The sequence below is a fragment of the Aethalodelphis obliquidens genome, unplaced genomic scaffold (assembly GCF_003676395.1).
Source record: "Aethalodelphis obliquidens isolate GAN/ISIS:26980383/991018 unplaced genomic scaffold, ASM367639v1 scaffold6, whole genome shotgun sequence".
NCBI classification, from domain to species: Eukaryota; Metazoa; Chordata; class Mammalia; order Artiodactyla; family Delphinidae; genus Aethalodelphis; species Aethalodelphis obliquidens.
Window position 1 is genome coordinate 10,365,264 of NW_020837950.1, and position 15,064 is coordinate 10,380,327.

A 15,064-nucleotide genomic window follows, 5' to 3' on the forward strand; every position below is an offset into this window, starting at 1 on the left:
AAACAGAATGTCAAGCATGGAAATTCAGAGGCTGAAGACAGAATGGAATGATGGAAGCACCTCTCCCTTTCTCAAAAATATGGAATCAATTGCAGCCTTGATTACTTTTGTCTATGCTACCCTTTTGACACTGTAAAGAGACAGAGTTTTTCCACCAGATGACAGACTCTAGTTTAGTTTAGGAAGAGAAGCCAGGGCTCGCTGAAAGACTATTAAGAATGGTAATGAGATTTCAGTTTGACAGTAATGATGCCCAATTCCCACACTATTCAAGTTACTGTAATGAATTCAAGTTTTCTGATTGAATCCCTGAGCCTTCTTGGAACGTCTTTTTCTGCAGCAGTAAAGTGTTAGTAATGAGCTCTGCATGATCCAAATTCTAGAATTAGTTTGGAGATAGTTGGAACATTGTTCACATATTGAACACCTCAACCATAAACCTTCATACTGCCAGAAAGTATGATTAAGTCAATGCTGAATAGAAACTTTCAATGTTCAAACTCAGTCTCTGCCTCCTGATAGCATTAATTAGGTTTGGCTAACGTAAACTTGAAGAACAGAGAGGGCATCCTCTTTACCTGGATCCGCAGAGGCAATACCCATTTGTTTCTTGTGTCAATAACTGTTCACCTTTATTCATGCTAAATCTGATATTTTCAATTGTTTTCCTAAGAAGTGAACTTTAGATGCCTAATGTTGACAATATCATAATTTAAACCAAAGTTGTGGCATCTATGTGCATAAACATTATATCACGTTAAAAGTCAGTTTCTAACTAAATATGTTTCTTGAGATAGAAAATTTCAGAAATATACATAAATAGGGCTATTCATTTTTTTTCAAAATAAATCTTCCAAGCCAGAAAACCATTCTCTTGTTACCTGGATGACTTGGTGTGTTTACAGAGCCTATGCAAATAGGAAGGTGACAGAATTTTCTATTTGCTTTTAGTTTGGGGAAGGGGATCAAGGAGGGCATAGCACAGAGCCGCCAGGGAGCCCTCTTTTTTTATCAGTTCTTTGAAGCTCTCTAGAGAGATCATGGGCTGTGTCCCCAAACACAGAGTCAGGTGACAACAGACAAATGGGGCTGGAAATATCAGGAATTAAAATTGCATGCAGGAGAAAGGAAAAAAGGGAGGTACAAAAGCTACTCCTTTTCCTAACTCAAGTTGCTGATCCGCATCAATATGCCTTGATGCTACTCAGTTATCCAGAAGTCTTTGTTTCACTGGCAACAACTGATCCCTCCCACAAGGCCCTATGAGAACGGTTTGTTACAAGGCATGCCAACAAGGACTGCAAAGACCAAGAGCCTCCCGAAGCTAGAATGTGTCCTATAAAAAAATGGGCCGGGTCTTCTATGCTCAAATCCCTGTTCTGCGTCCAGAGATCTTTCATGTGTTTTGTACCTGGTGCTTCCTAAGTCAAACAATAGAAAACACTAACTGCTTCACTGATCTCAATGACGCTGCCCAAAGAACCACTTTAATTGTGTAAAACACAGTTTAGATATTTATATTCTTAGTTCAATGGATTACAAACCTCTTAAGTGATAGGCAAAAATATGGCAATTAAATAATAAAGATGCGATCTCTGATTTTGATGTAAGGAAAAATACAAGAATGATGAACTCTGTACACTGAAACTCAGCAGGCTGATGGCTTGAATGAATTCGTATCCCTCTTAGGATAAAAATCGCTGGCCAAATTCCATTTCATTAAGCTTTCCTTTCCCTAATTAAGAAGATGGGAGAAAAGTTGGGAGAAGGAAACTCACTTAAAAATAATTTCTATGACAGAACACATAGAAGTGTGTTATATTATATATTTGAGGACTTTTTAATGAGAAATCTCCATCGTCAGATGTCTAGGTGATCGTGTTGGTGTGAGGGAAGAAACAGCAAGCCTCGTTTTCCCCCCATATCTCAAAGGTGCTAAGAAGATAGAAGGGCTCATAGCTAAGGAATAACTATGATCTCTGCCTGTTATGGATGGACTGGAGCAACCTTGAGAGGTGGCTGTTCCCTGATCAGCAATAGCACATGTCTATTTATGCCAATAATGCCCGTCTCTGACACCAGCACCCATACGTGGTGATATGCCCACATATAGCACATCTGCACACTTGAGCTCCATATTTATTTGGTGAATTCAGCCCTATCTTGGACAGGACCATTCCACTCCCTGCCATCTGAACTTCGGAGAGACTGGATATCTGGGGTTCCACTTTAAAACAAACCACCATTACTGATTATATGTAATTAGGGCAGGAAACAGAGGAATGGGGAGCTTTCATACAAATCACCTTTGCCGAACTATATTCTCTCTCTCCTTCATAGACACACACACACAGAGCACACCTTTTATGTTCTAGACTTTTCTTTTCTGAGATTCCCTTGGAGGGTTGCTTGCTGCCATCTGATTTCTCTGCCTCTTTTTTTCGGTAAGGCCCATAGAGGAGTTGATTCAGTGGCACCATTGGCTTGGTCTGGTTCATCCTAGCTCTCCTGGCGGCAAAGTCATCTTTCTCAAGATCAGGCAGTCGACGTGCAACCTCATCTTCTGATTCTGAATCTCTGCTGTGTTGGTGGATCAGGAAAGGATTTTCTTTGCGAAGGATAATATCTCGAACAGCTTCTTTCTCATCACTTAATTGCTTTTGACTGATAAAGCAAAATTAAACGGAACTCCACATGGGATCAGACCAAAACAGTTTTTAAATCCCCATCTCCAGGCAGCCAACTGTCTTGTTAGTGAAAGGTCTTCTCAATATCATTAGTCCAGATGACATCTGTTTACTATTTTAGTCCAGAGTTGCAGCAGGGTTAGGGTGGGTTTCAAAACCTGGAATTTAGTCAGCTACTAGCAATACTAAAAAATTCATTTAACTTGCAGGGCCCCATCAGCGTCAGAAAGGCAGGATCCTAAATGGCTCTGAAAGTGGCAATCCAAATTCTTTTCATGAAGTTGGGAAAAGTAAGAAGCATTTTGTTATTATTTTTTTCTCTGGCACATTAATAATGTACCCAATAGGTACTCAGTTTATTTTGACTGACAGGGCAAAAATCTGAGCTACCAAGAAACTGATCTGGAGGAAGGCTAATGAGTGCAGCTATGTGACAGCACACCTGGGATGTGTCCCAGACTGCAAAGTGTAAGGATGGTCTTTCTGCAGAGCTGAGCTAACCTGAAACATCTGGAATAGTTTATGACCATGGACAGGATGGACTCGGGCACAAAAGCTTATCGTGCCCTGCACCCTCCCACCAGCAACCTTTTCTTCGGTCTTTTACCCTCATGACTCTCCACCGTCCAGCTCTTCTGCTTTGTCATATGCTAGCTGTCAAGTAAATCCTATGAAGACATTTTGCCAAAATGTTTACTTAGGGCTATTTTCATTTTCAAGGAGATCTGGAAGGCACCAAACTTTAAATTCTTTAGAATTTAAAGAGAAATGCAGTTTAATGGTGGAATCTTAGGACTTTTTATGCTTTGTTTTTTGTTCTTGTTGGGGGTGGGTAGGGTGGGAATACAGTCAATGGCGCCTTTCTGATATTCAAACAAACTCCTCCCCCCTACTCATAAGATCAGCCTTGCTTCTAAGTCATAATAAAAGATTAAAACTTTACAAATATCATTTATTATCTTCTCAGTTCATAGAGATGGTGAGTAGGTAAAGCATCTTGACTTCTAAAGAAAGCTCACCTGCTTTGTATCCGATTTCTGAAGGAGGATTAAGGGTAAATTCTTCATGGTCATGGGACAGGTCGTCTCAGAAATGAAGACAGGAGGAATTAGCCTGGCTGAGAGTCATACAAGCAAGGAAACGCTGTCTACTCTGGCTGACCAGGTGGCCTGCTGTCTGTTGCTTACCCTGTACTGCTGCAGAGGAGGCCTGTCAGCCTAACAGAACAGCAGGCCCTCACTCCTGACTTTTGGAAAAATCAAACCATCATTAGTCATGTCCAGAAAACTCCTTCTCCCTGCTGACCACTATTCTCAATAAAAGTTTAAATCGTGGAATTTAGAGGTGGTGGGTGGTGCTCTGCTCTCTGAATAAAGTTATTTCTTAAAATATAAAATTCTGCCCTTTGCATTGCACTCCGGCTCTTGGTCTCCTGCTTGGCCACTCCTGGACCGTGCTCACTCTCCTCCCTGCATCCTTAGCCAACAAGCCTGGCAAGAACCAACTGGTATTGGTTGACTGTGGCCATAAAGGATGGTCAGCGGGAAATGATAGGCCATTGAATTAATCTCTTCGAAAACGCATTATTTAAAAAGCACATTGATGATGACAAAGAAGGTGGTTAACTATTATTGAGCGCCCACAACGTGCCAGAATTCCTTCTAGTGTTAATTTGTTTAACCTTAATACTAGCCTTGCAATGGTAGTGTGATTAGCATCCCCATTTTATAGAGTGGAAACTGAGATTAGGTGAAGAAATTTGCCCAAGCTCAAAGTGCCACTGCTGAAGTTAAAATTCAAACCCGGGGAGTCTGGCTCCCGAGGTCCTGTTCTTAATCACTGCACTATTCATTAAACAAAGGACACGGCCAGGAACAGTTTTGAAAGCAGAACATCATACAGAAAATAAGGCATTATCATTACTAAGGAAGTAGGAGAAAGAGAAGTATTTTGGTTACTAAATAAAGGGATCACATGAGATGTGCTTAGAATGAAGTCGTGATTTGCACTGCTGGGTACAGACAGCAATGTTCAGCCAGGATTAATGACAGTAGAATGCTAACTAATCATACCTTACAGTGCTTGCACAGCACTTTACAGTTTACAGAGCCCTTTCAAACGCATTATCTCATCTCAGCTGATCCGACTCCAATTCCAGTAAAGGAGCAGATCCTGAGCTTGAAGCTTTCAAGTCCCAAAGCAACACTCCTTCCATTTTTTTGACCAGGGTCCTGGGTTTCAATTTTCCCCAACTCAGGCAGAATACTATGGAATAAAACGTATGCATTTATGCAAATAGCCATGCCAATTTGTGATGCCAATTTGAGAAGGGAGAATCTCGTGCATTATGCATCATGTGAGTCCAGCCAGGCTACAAATTCCCCAGGGTGTTTCTTTTCAGGCTAAATGCCCAGTGTAGCGGGACTCATTTCAAGTGATCTCAATTTAGATATGTAGACTTAAAAAAAGGGGGTGAAGAAAGCTTTCCATATCATTGGCCTCTTAAAGCCACTCCCTGCCCACTTGAAAAAACGATCATAGTGACATTCTGCTAATTGCTTGGATCCTGTAAATTCAGAGCTTCCAGCAGACTCAGAGAGAGCAAAAATTTAATGACATAAATTCTGGGCCGGCACTGTTGGCTAGGAAGTAATAAACAATGTGTATAAGGCAGATATGTAGGACTATGTTCGCAGGTGTCTAGTTAGCAGAATATTTAAATGACTTTTTATAACGAGCCCTTCTTTTCTGAAGGTCAGTCTATTGTAAAGCTTCAGTATATTCTACTTTGTTTTTCAATAATTATAATACCTCTGAAGAGCTGGTATATTCCAGATACGTTAACTTTTATGACAACCCTGCAAGGTCAGTATTATCGTGTCCACTGAGGTTTCCAGTTCCAGTCATCTGAATGTAGGTAAAGTAAGTAAATTTAAGTGGCAGACCCTGGCTGTCTGGCTTGATATTCATGGGGCGGTTTGGCACTTTTATTTTGTCTGAGTCATTCACAGATGAGTTAGTTGCCTTGGGAAGTAGGGGTTGCTTGACGGACCCAGATCACTGCTTTACTAAGAAGGAATACAGGGACTTCCCTGATGGTCCAGTGGTTAAGAATTCGCCTTCCAATGCAGGGGACACGGGTTCGATCCCTGGTCGGGGAACTAAGATCCCATATGCCGCGGGGCAACTAAGCCTGAGCGCCGCAACTACTGAGCCCACATGCTCTGGAGCCCACGTGCCACAACTAGAGAGAAGCCCGTACACCACAACGGAAGATCCCGTGTGCTGCAACTAAGACCTGAAGCAGCCAAAAAGAAATAATTTTTTTTTTTTTAAAGAAGGAATACAGTCTAATGTGAAATGAGAAATGCCAAGCCTTGCCTTCAGCCTGGCAACCCTGTCCTAAGACAAGTAAGGCTATCTTTGTAGGAGAGATTGTGGGTCCTAAGCAGGTGAGGGGGAGGAAAAGCTCTTGTCTCAAAGTTTCTAAGGCTTATATATTTCAAAGTGAATGAGATAATGATTTAAACTAAGGAAGAGCTGGCATTTTCTTTCACCCCCTTTTACTTGGCAACACACAAGCAACCAGCTCAGATTGGCAGTCAGTTTGTTCTATTGAAAGAAACTGGGCTCTCCAGAAAAGCCTGTTTGGCCTCCTGGGAATGTCACGGGCAACACCAGGGACCTCCCTGTTCACACAGTGTCCCAATAGGGCAGCTACATCCAGAGTCACAAAGGTTCATGCAAGTTATGTGTCTGCCTGGTCTCTGATCCCCAAGAATCTGTGCAGCAAGAAGCAGTGACACAGGCATCTGGTAAGGAGGGATGGAGAGAATATGTTCCTGGCACTTAGCTGCATCTGCTCTTCCTCTAAAGATTTCTAAAATGTCTATTGTTCCTTGGAGGGTTTCCCCCCCTCTGTAATTAATTACTATGTGCTTGAGAAGATCCACAGACTAGCAGAAAAGACTGAGTGCTGAAACATATGAAAACAATTAGCAAAGAAGTCCAATCACGTGAAACCTATAATTCAGTTCAAAAAAAAAGTTTACTTCTCCAATGGGAAACACCAAGTCAGAGAACTCAAATCTCCATGGCATTTTAATTCAGGGGAAGTGAATCTTGATTCTTACTTTATCCTCTTAAATGCAGAGATCTTGGCTTCTTTAGCAGAGTCTCATATTTGGGGGGTAATTAGGCTAACTTAATCATAAACTAAAAGGGAAGGAAAAGTAGTTTATGGACTTCTGACTCCAGTGGCAACTCTAAGAAATATCAACCCCACATATTTATTAAGAAAGACCTACTTTCTGTCCCTTGGTGCTAACATACCTCCTAATATATTCTTTGATAGGAAGCTTGGGACTTCTAGGCTTCTAAACTCATGTGAAAATGGACTAACATGCACTTCTGCTCCTTTTTATATATTAAAAATAATTTAAGGAGGTGTTTGAGAATACTTGGGAAACAACAGCCAAAAAAACCCCCAAAAAACAAAAAACCAATCTGGGGCTTCCCTGGTGGCGCAGTGGTTGAGAGTCTGCCTGCCGATGCAGGGGACACGGGTTCGTGCCCCGGTCCGGGAAGATCCCACATGCCGCGGAGCGGCTGGGCCTGTGAGCCATGGCCGCAGAGCCTGCGCGTCCGGAGCCTGTGCTCCGCAGCGGAAGAGGCCACAACAGTGAGAGGCCCGCGTACCGCAAAAAAAACAAACAAACAAACAAACAAAAAAACCCCATCTGTAAAAGTACAGCCTTACTCTTGTCTACATGCCTCCTTCCTTGCCTATGCCTCATCCTCTACCCAGCTCTCCAAACACAGACTTTCCCAGCTAAAAAAATGGGCCGCAAGAAATATCTGGGGCCTCTTGTTGGGTTCCAAGATGTGGTGGCCAGAATTCATCTGGATTGCAAAGATAGGAGACTGAGGTTACAATGCCTTAAGAGACGTCAGCATATTTAAATGTTTTATATTCTTATTTTCCAGACACCAAGAATCCTTTTCTTCTTCATGATATGCATTTCATTCCAGTTAAGCTACTTTCTGTCACATTAAAAGCAGGATCCCAAATGTGGATAAACTTAGAATGACTGTCAACTCTGCTGTGGGCTGCAAAAAGTAGGTGACAAAGACACAGACAGGCCAGGCTAGTGGCATGGTATGTATAAAATTTTTATGCGAGAGCTAGCAGCTGAAAAATCTATCAACAAATGAATTCTGGGTGTTTGGAGCAGCTGTGCTATGTTGCTATTGGGAACGTTCTCTGGGAATATGCATGATTTTCCTGAACTCCGTTTTAAATGCTAAGTCAGTAGCTCTAAGGTGTGACGTTAACTGACATTTGCAGATATTAACTGACCTGCGAATTTCTGCTTAATAGAGCTAACTTGGATAAAATACGTAAAAATTAAGGCAGATAACAGGAACACGGACAGGAGCAAAAATTACCACAAAAATATACTACTCATCAATTAGAATTACATTTGTAAACTAACCGTGATTCTAGGTTTGTACACAGAATGGGAGCTGTCATAAAAGATTGTACTGTTTTAGCAGAAAATAAACCTCCCACTTACTGAAGAGGCACAGTATACTCGTGGAATCCCCAGTCTTTGCCCACTCTTTTCTTTTCTCTACGTCATCATGATTCCTGGCTGTGCCGAGTTCTCTTAAACTATCTGCCCATTTGTCTCCCCTTGCTCTTTTGGATACTCTAAAGATGATATGGAGTTTCCTTAAAAAAATTAAAAACAGAACTATCGTGTGATCCAGCAATCCCACTTCTGGGTATATATCCAAAAGAAATGAAGCCAGGATCTCAAAGCGATCTTAGCACTCCTATCTCATTGCATCATTATTCAAAATAGCCAAGATGTAGAAACAACCTAAATGTCTATCAAGGGATGAATGGATAAGGGTAATGTCGTATATACCTACAAAGGAATATTATTCGGCCTTATAAAAGAAGTAAATTCTATAATATGTGACAACATGGATAAATCTTGAGGACATTAAGCTAAGTGAACTAAGCCAGTCACAGAAAGAAAAATACTGCATGATTCCACTTATATGAAGTAGCTAAAGTAGTGAAATACGTAGAATCAAAGAGTGGCATGGTGGCTGCCAGGGGCTGAGGGAGGATGAAATAGGGATTGCTGATCAACAGACATAAAGTTTCAGTTAAGCAGGATGAATAAATTTTAGAGATTTGGTGTATGATATTGTATCTGTAGTTGACAACACTGTATTGTACAGTTAAAGATTTGTTCAGAGTGTAGGTCTCATGCCAAGTGTTCTTACCACAATACAATATTTTTTTTTAAAGGAAAAAATAAATGGCAAAGGATATGAGAGAATTTATAGAAGAAGAAACCCAAGTAGCCAATAAACATGGTATAATAGTCAACAGCATTAGTAATCATGGAAAAATCAATTTTTTTAAAATGAGATTTAAAAAATCAAGCAGATTGGCAATTTTTGAAGATAACAAGAAAAAAAATACATCATAAAGATGATAGTGTCTTTGGTAAATTTTAAAGACTTTACAGATGTGATAAAAAATGAAGGTATGTGTGTCAAGGGTATTAAGGTTAAAGATTTTTTATAAATTCATACTCTTATCTGTATCACCTATTACCTATTTCCACTGTGCCCTAGACTTGAAGGCAGAAGCAGAAAAAATCTGAAAAACGGTAAGGGGGTATATTGCATTTTTGTATTCTCAGCATCTAGCCTGGTCTTTGATATAAGTAGAAGCTCAAATGATGTTGAAAAAGCATGTGTCTCACAAGGTCTCTGAACCAAAATTTAAAGAATATCTGGATTTATTTCTCTTTTTAAGATTCTATGACATTACCCTTCATTATTTCAGAGACCCAGAGAGTTGCTTGTAACATTAGCACAGTTTTATGTTAGAGTTTTCTAGAAGCACATACATGTTTGGGACAGACAAGCCTGTTTGTGGGATACCACAGACAGAAAGAATTACCTCCTTGATGTTTTATCAGTACAAAGCTACTCTAGGATTAAATCCATATAAGTCAGTACTGGAACTTTCACTGAAGACCTAGACCACAGCGATAATCACACATCGAGTTGTATGGAGGAATGGAAGACATTCCATTCAATGTGTGTGAGGCAGCTGTGGCACTATGGTCAGAACATCTGAATCTGGCCACCAGGTCAGTGGTAACCAGCTCTGAGACGGTCAAGTAACTTACTTCCACGGATCCTCAGTTTACTCTGCTTGAAAATGGGCATATCACCTACCTTTTAGGATTAAATGGAACATCAAGTGGCAAAGGAATTTCAGCTGTCAAACTGTTATGAATTTCAATTTGTCAAATAAAGTTTGGTCTCACTATTACTTGTTAGTATCTTTGTGGCTATTATATGAGAAAAATTAATCAGCTTCCCCAAACACTACACAAAACTGTAGAACTATAGTTTTCTGCGACTTCAATTGCTAAAGGTCTCTATCTCACATGTAATATGAGGCCACCAGGACTGTATACTAGTGCCTTTGTTACAATTAAGAGAAGTAATTACTCCATTCTTTGTTTTTGAATCAACGAGCTTTAGAAAATGAGTCAAATAAACCTAATCTTACTTACTACTCCCTTGGGACAAAGAAAGTAAGTGGATTTTTGTCAGCCAGCCACTCTTTCTAAAGAGAGTGTTCCCCGTTCCAAAGAACTATTTTCTAGTGATGTGTAAAGTAAGATAAGAGCCATTTAGGGGTAGTGTGAAAATTAACAAGCCATAAACAATTGAAAAATAAGATGTTATTGCAAGATAAATCCTGCAGCCCACAAATAACTGACCACACATACTTGACAGCACAAAGCTCCCTCTTCACCTCCATTTAAAAGAACCAGAAACTCAGCAGAGACAGGCCTGAAGACAAAGACTATTAGCTATTTCTATCTGCTGCAAGTAGGAAATAATGATGCAACGGATAAAGCAGGAAGTGGGAAAACAAGATGGAAACTCCATCACACCAGACAGATTCCAAACCTCCAGGCATGCACAAAGCCAGCCAGGCCTGTCCTTGGCCCGGAAAGCTAACCTGGCAAAGCGCTGTGCTGCTGGCATGACCTTGATTCCAGCTTGCTCTAGCCTTCTGCGCTTTTGGATTTCAGCAGCATCTTCCTCTTCAGACTTGGGAGCTGGTGCCACCGCAGCCCCCTCTGGAGGAGGCTGCGCCTTCCCACTGCCGGTGGGTAATTCTAACCCACCACCAGGAGGCTTCCCACCAGGGTCCATTCGGCGGACGGGGTCCTCTTCACAAGGAGACCCCACTTCACTTCCCTCTTCCTCTATTGTTTCAGGATAGCTAGTGAGTTGGACAACATAATTGACCAAACTAACAGACTAGGCTGGAGAGCAGATCCCATGTCATCTGCCAGTCATTCTGATATTACTTCCACTTAACAAAAAAATCATAGCATGCAATATGATCCTGGTAATGTGAAAAAAATTAAATGCAGCCATTTTTAAATTAATACAATGCATCATAATCTCGACATTGATTAAGAGCTATTTCAAAATTGATATTGAAAGGCAAAAACCTTTTGTTCTAGAAAGGTATAATTCATGTTTTGTTCAATAATTAGAACTTTTAATGTTTATTCAATCGGAAATCATAGATAATAAAGGTGGACTACAAGGAATAACCATGCAATGATAAGGGTGGTTTTGCTGAAAGGGATTAGATGAGACTGTTTAAGTTTCTTTTATTGGACTCTACGGTTCTTGAAGGCAGGGACTCTATCTTAGCTACCACTGGGTCCCCAAAGCCTAAAAGATAGTACCTAGCATGTAGTAGAAGCTCACTAGATGCATACTTGCTGAATAAATGAATGAATAAATACAAAAACATAATCAGAGGTTAGGGGAAAGACTGCTTGTTTCTCTCAAGAGATGAGAAGTCCAACGTTTCTTCCATTTCATTATGACTGTTTCTACACGTGACTCAAGCATGTTCATGCATCCCTTCAATAACGCTTGAGCTCATATCTAGATAAACTTACATCTAGATAAAAGGTCTTACTGCACCTGATCTAACAGGAGTGGGAGTCAGTCTCCACAGAAGGCCATGGATGACAGATGTTCTCAATGTCCTGTCGATAGAGCTAGTTTCAAAAATCTGCTCGTTAAAATCTGCTCATTAGACCAGTATTGGTTGAATACCTACTGTGTGCCAGGCGCACCTAGAACAGGTGCCTTCACGAAGCTTATATTCTATCATGACAATCCCTCTCTGAAGATGTGTCCTGCCCACCTCCATCTGTAATCTTACACCAAAGTTCTAAAATGGCTCTTTGAGCTCATTCTTGTCCTGGGGCCGTAATTCCTGTACCACAAGCCAGGATGGGAGCAGCGCAGTCCAGGTCTTACCTGAAGGGCCTCTCCCCACCCAGTGGGGAGGTGGCAGTACTCCAGCTCTTCCGATATTCCTCTCGCTCTGCTTTCTTCTTTCTCAGAGGTGCGGGGACGTAGGCTGTCTGGTTGCTTTTGTTGGGGAGGTACTGGTTAAAAGGCACTGCTGATTTTGGCTCACCGTGGGATGTCCGCCTCGCAGACATGTCATCCTTCTTCACATCCGGCAGCTTCCGATGGGGCAAGTCGGATTCAGAGTCGCTTCCTCTCCCTGGGAAGAGAGGATGGGTGCTGAGAAAGTGTGCTGGGCTAGCAATAAAGTTCCCAATGGCAAGTATGCAGTATGGGGGATGTGGTTACATCTGTGGGTTCCCGGGATTACTTCCTTAAATTATTCACTTAACAAATCTAAAGTATCAGTCGAAATTAATCCACTCTGGGAAAAGCTCTCCATTCTAATCAGGAAAAAAAAAGTCAAATTAAAAAAAAAGAAGAAGAAAGCTTAGCTGTATCTGAGAGTTACAATTAACAACACATTTGCAATAGAACTATACGCCTGCTCAGATCCTTCAACTCTCAGAAGAAGAAACATAAATTTACCAATGGAGTTTTTACTCAGCACCTGTTGTTGCATGTCTTACACTGCGCTAGATATTCTGACAAATAAGAATTATGAAGGATTTATAATCCTTTGTCTTTGAGGTACCTTTAACCAACTCATGAAACACCTGGAGAATATCAGTTATAATCAACGCGCACAGACATATAAGAACTATAGGAATTCAGAAAAATGATCAGTATGGATTATACCAAGGGTTTGCCTTCCAGGAAACAGCTTGAGTTACAATAAGTGCGTATTCCTCTACCTCGGAGCCCTTCCTGGTACCCATAGCTGGAGGCAATCTTTGTTTCCTATGAACACTATGGCCCGAAGGTCTATTTCTCTTCTGATGCATTATGCTTTCTACCTTGTATTTTGAAAATAAGGGCTTTATATCCTTCACACTGTACTTATCACAGTGTCTTTGGGCACAGTGGGTATCCTCAAATGATCAGATGAATCAATGAATTAGTTTGGCTTAAACAGTGTTTTACACAACACAGAGGAATTCAATGTTACCAACATCAGTCTTTTGTTGGTCAATAGCCCCCATAATTATATTGTATCCTTGTTTCCTGAGTCTCATCTCACCAGATTTCTAAGATCCATTAGAGTGAAATTGTCATGAAAACACACACTACTGTGACAGGCAGCCACCATCTGAATGCTGGTTGAAAACTCTTAATCACTGAGAGCATTATGAAAAGGTTCTTCAACTCCACTGATAGCAAATAGAAATTGACCTCCTTACCCGTGTGAAAAGAACCTTAAACTAAGAGTCGAGCGATGTGGCAGCCTAGCAGAGTGGGTAGTGCAGGGGGGTTAAGTCAGATTCACTTCATTTTGAGCTCTGACACTCATTAGTTTTGTCATTTGTCACTTCACCACTCCAAACCTCAGTTTCCCAATCTATAAAGTGAGGATAATAATATCACCTACTTCATAGTGCTGCTGGGAGGATCAGATACATGTGAAACTCTTGGGTACAGTACTTGGCCCCGAGTAAGTGCTTAACAAACACTGACTACTCTTTATGCCATAATAGTTCTGGATCTGCCACTGATGACCTGTGGGCTCCTAGGCTTGCCTCTAACACACTTGCCTGTCCTTTTTCTGCAAAAATAGGAATGAAATGAATTGCCCTGGAGATAAAATGATTTAATGGCTTTTAAAAAATGGTGAAAGTTAAAGCATTGACTATAAACAAGTTGTTCATTGCTGCAGATGAAATATTCAATTTATGAATTATTCATGCCACTTGCTTTCAGCCTCCCTTCTGAAGTTTTGACCATTTCATTACTTGTTGGTTTTTGATTCATAACTTAACTCCCTTCTCACCCTGTCTTTTATCAAGTCTATCTGTCTCAGTGTCATAATAAAATATTTAGAGCCCCCTGTGAATGCTTTATAACAAACACTAATACTACCTTAACTTGCTAAGCACTTGGATTGGTTTCCCTATTTGATATTATCCCCATTTTACAGTGCTAGAAACAGAGGCCCAGAGAGACCCAAAGAGCCCTTTCTCCATGGCTGGTAAGTAACAGCTCCAGACTCCAGTTTCTGTTCTCCAGATTCCAGCCCAAGAAAGACCCCTAGTTGCTAGAAGGGAGAGAAGCATAGCCCTGGGGAAAGGAAGGATCAGACTTTGCTAAAAGGATGTTGTCGTCATGATGCGCCCTGTTGCAGTTTCCTAACTTTGGGCACAAGTAGAGAATAAACAGCTCCTTCCTCTGCAACACACTTCTCTTGGAAAAATGTCCTTTGCCGAAAGCATCCTGACTGGGGGAAGAACTGTATTTTGCTGAATAAATGATTGAAAGAAAATGATTCTTCAATCAACTATGAAGGCTTAGTATGGATTAGAGTTGTCTCGGTTCCCCCCACCCCCCACATCCCGTTCTAAAATCCTGTAATCTATGAAACTTATTTTGGTACAATATCTAAAAACATATTGTCCATAATATACTGAGAGAGAGTCTCAAAATAGGTTGTTTAACACATAAACAGATAACCTTTTTTTTTTTTTTTTTCCCCAATTAGCCTTTGATGAATGTCTTCAACAGGCACTTCAAGAAAAGTTAATTTGCAAATGCCCTGAGGCAGAGTGGCTCAGCTGAAAGAAGCGTAACGTTTGGACCTAGAGACCAGGGTCTAATTTCAGCTCCATCATCTACTAGCTGTGTGACTGGGAAATTGAAGCCCTCTGTACCTCAGTGTCCTCACTGGAAATAAGGAGGTGATAATACAGCTCTCCTAGGTTGTCGTGATGATTACAAGAGATGTAAAGCACCCAGATAGTGGCTGGTGAGGTATACTTTCCCTAAGTGTTAGGACCCCTCTTATCTCAGGCCAAGACTTCAAAAGATCTTTTTTTTTTTTTTTTTTTTTTTTT

General features: G+C 40.9%; 1 protein-coding gene across 7 annotated transcripts in view; it reads right to left on the minus strand.

Annotated features, from left to right (window-relative positions):
• LIMCH1 (LIM and calponin homology domains 1) overlaps window positions 1-15,064 on the minus strand; it is a 339,182-nt gene that overhangs the window by 75,172 nt on the left and 248,946 nt on the right. For all 7 annotated transcript variants that reach the window (XM_027103079.1, XM_027103084.1, XM_027103080.1 and 4 more), the window contains one exon: window positions 12,087-12,339. In XM_027103079.1, the coding sequence (XP_026958880.1) occupies window positions 12,087-12,339 (253 nt within the window). The remainder of the gene's footprint in view (window positions 1-12,086; window positions 12,340-15,064) is intronic.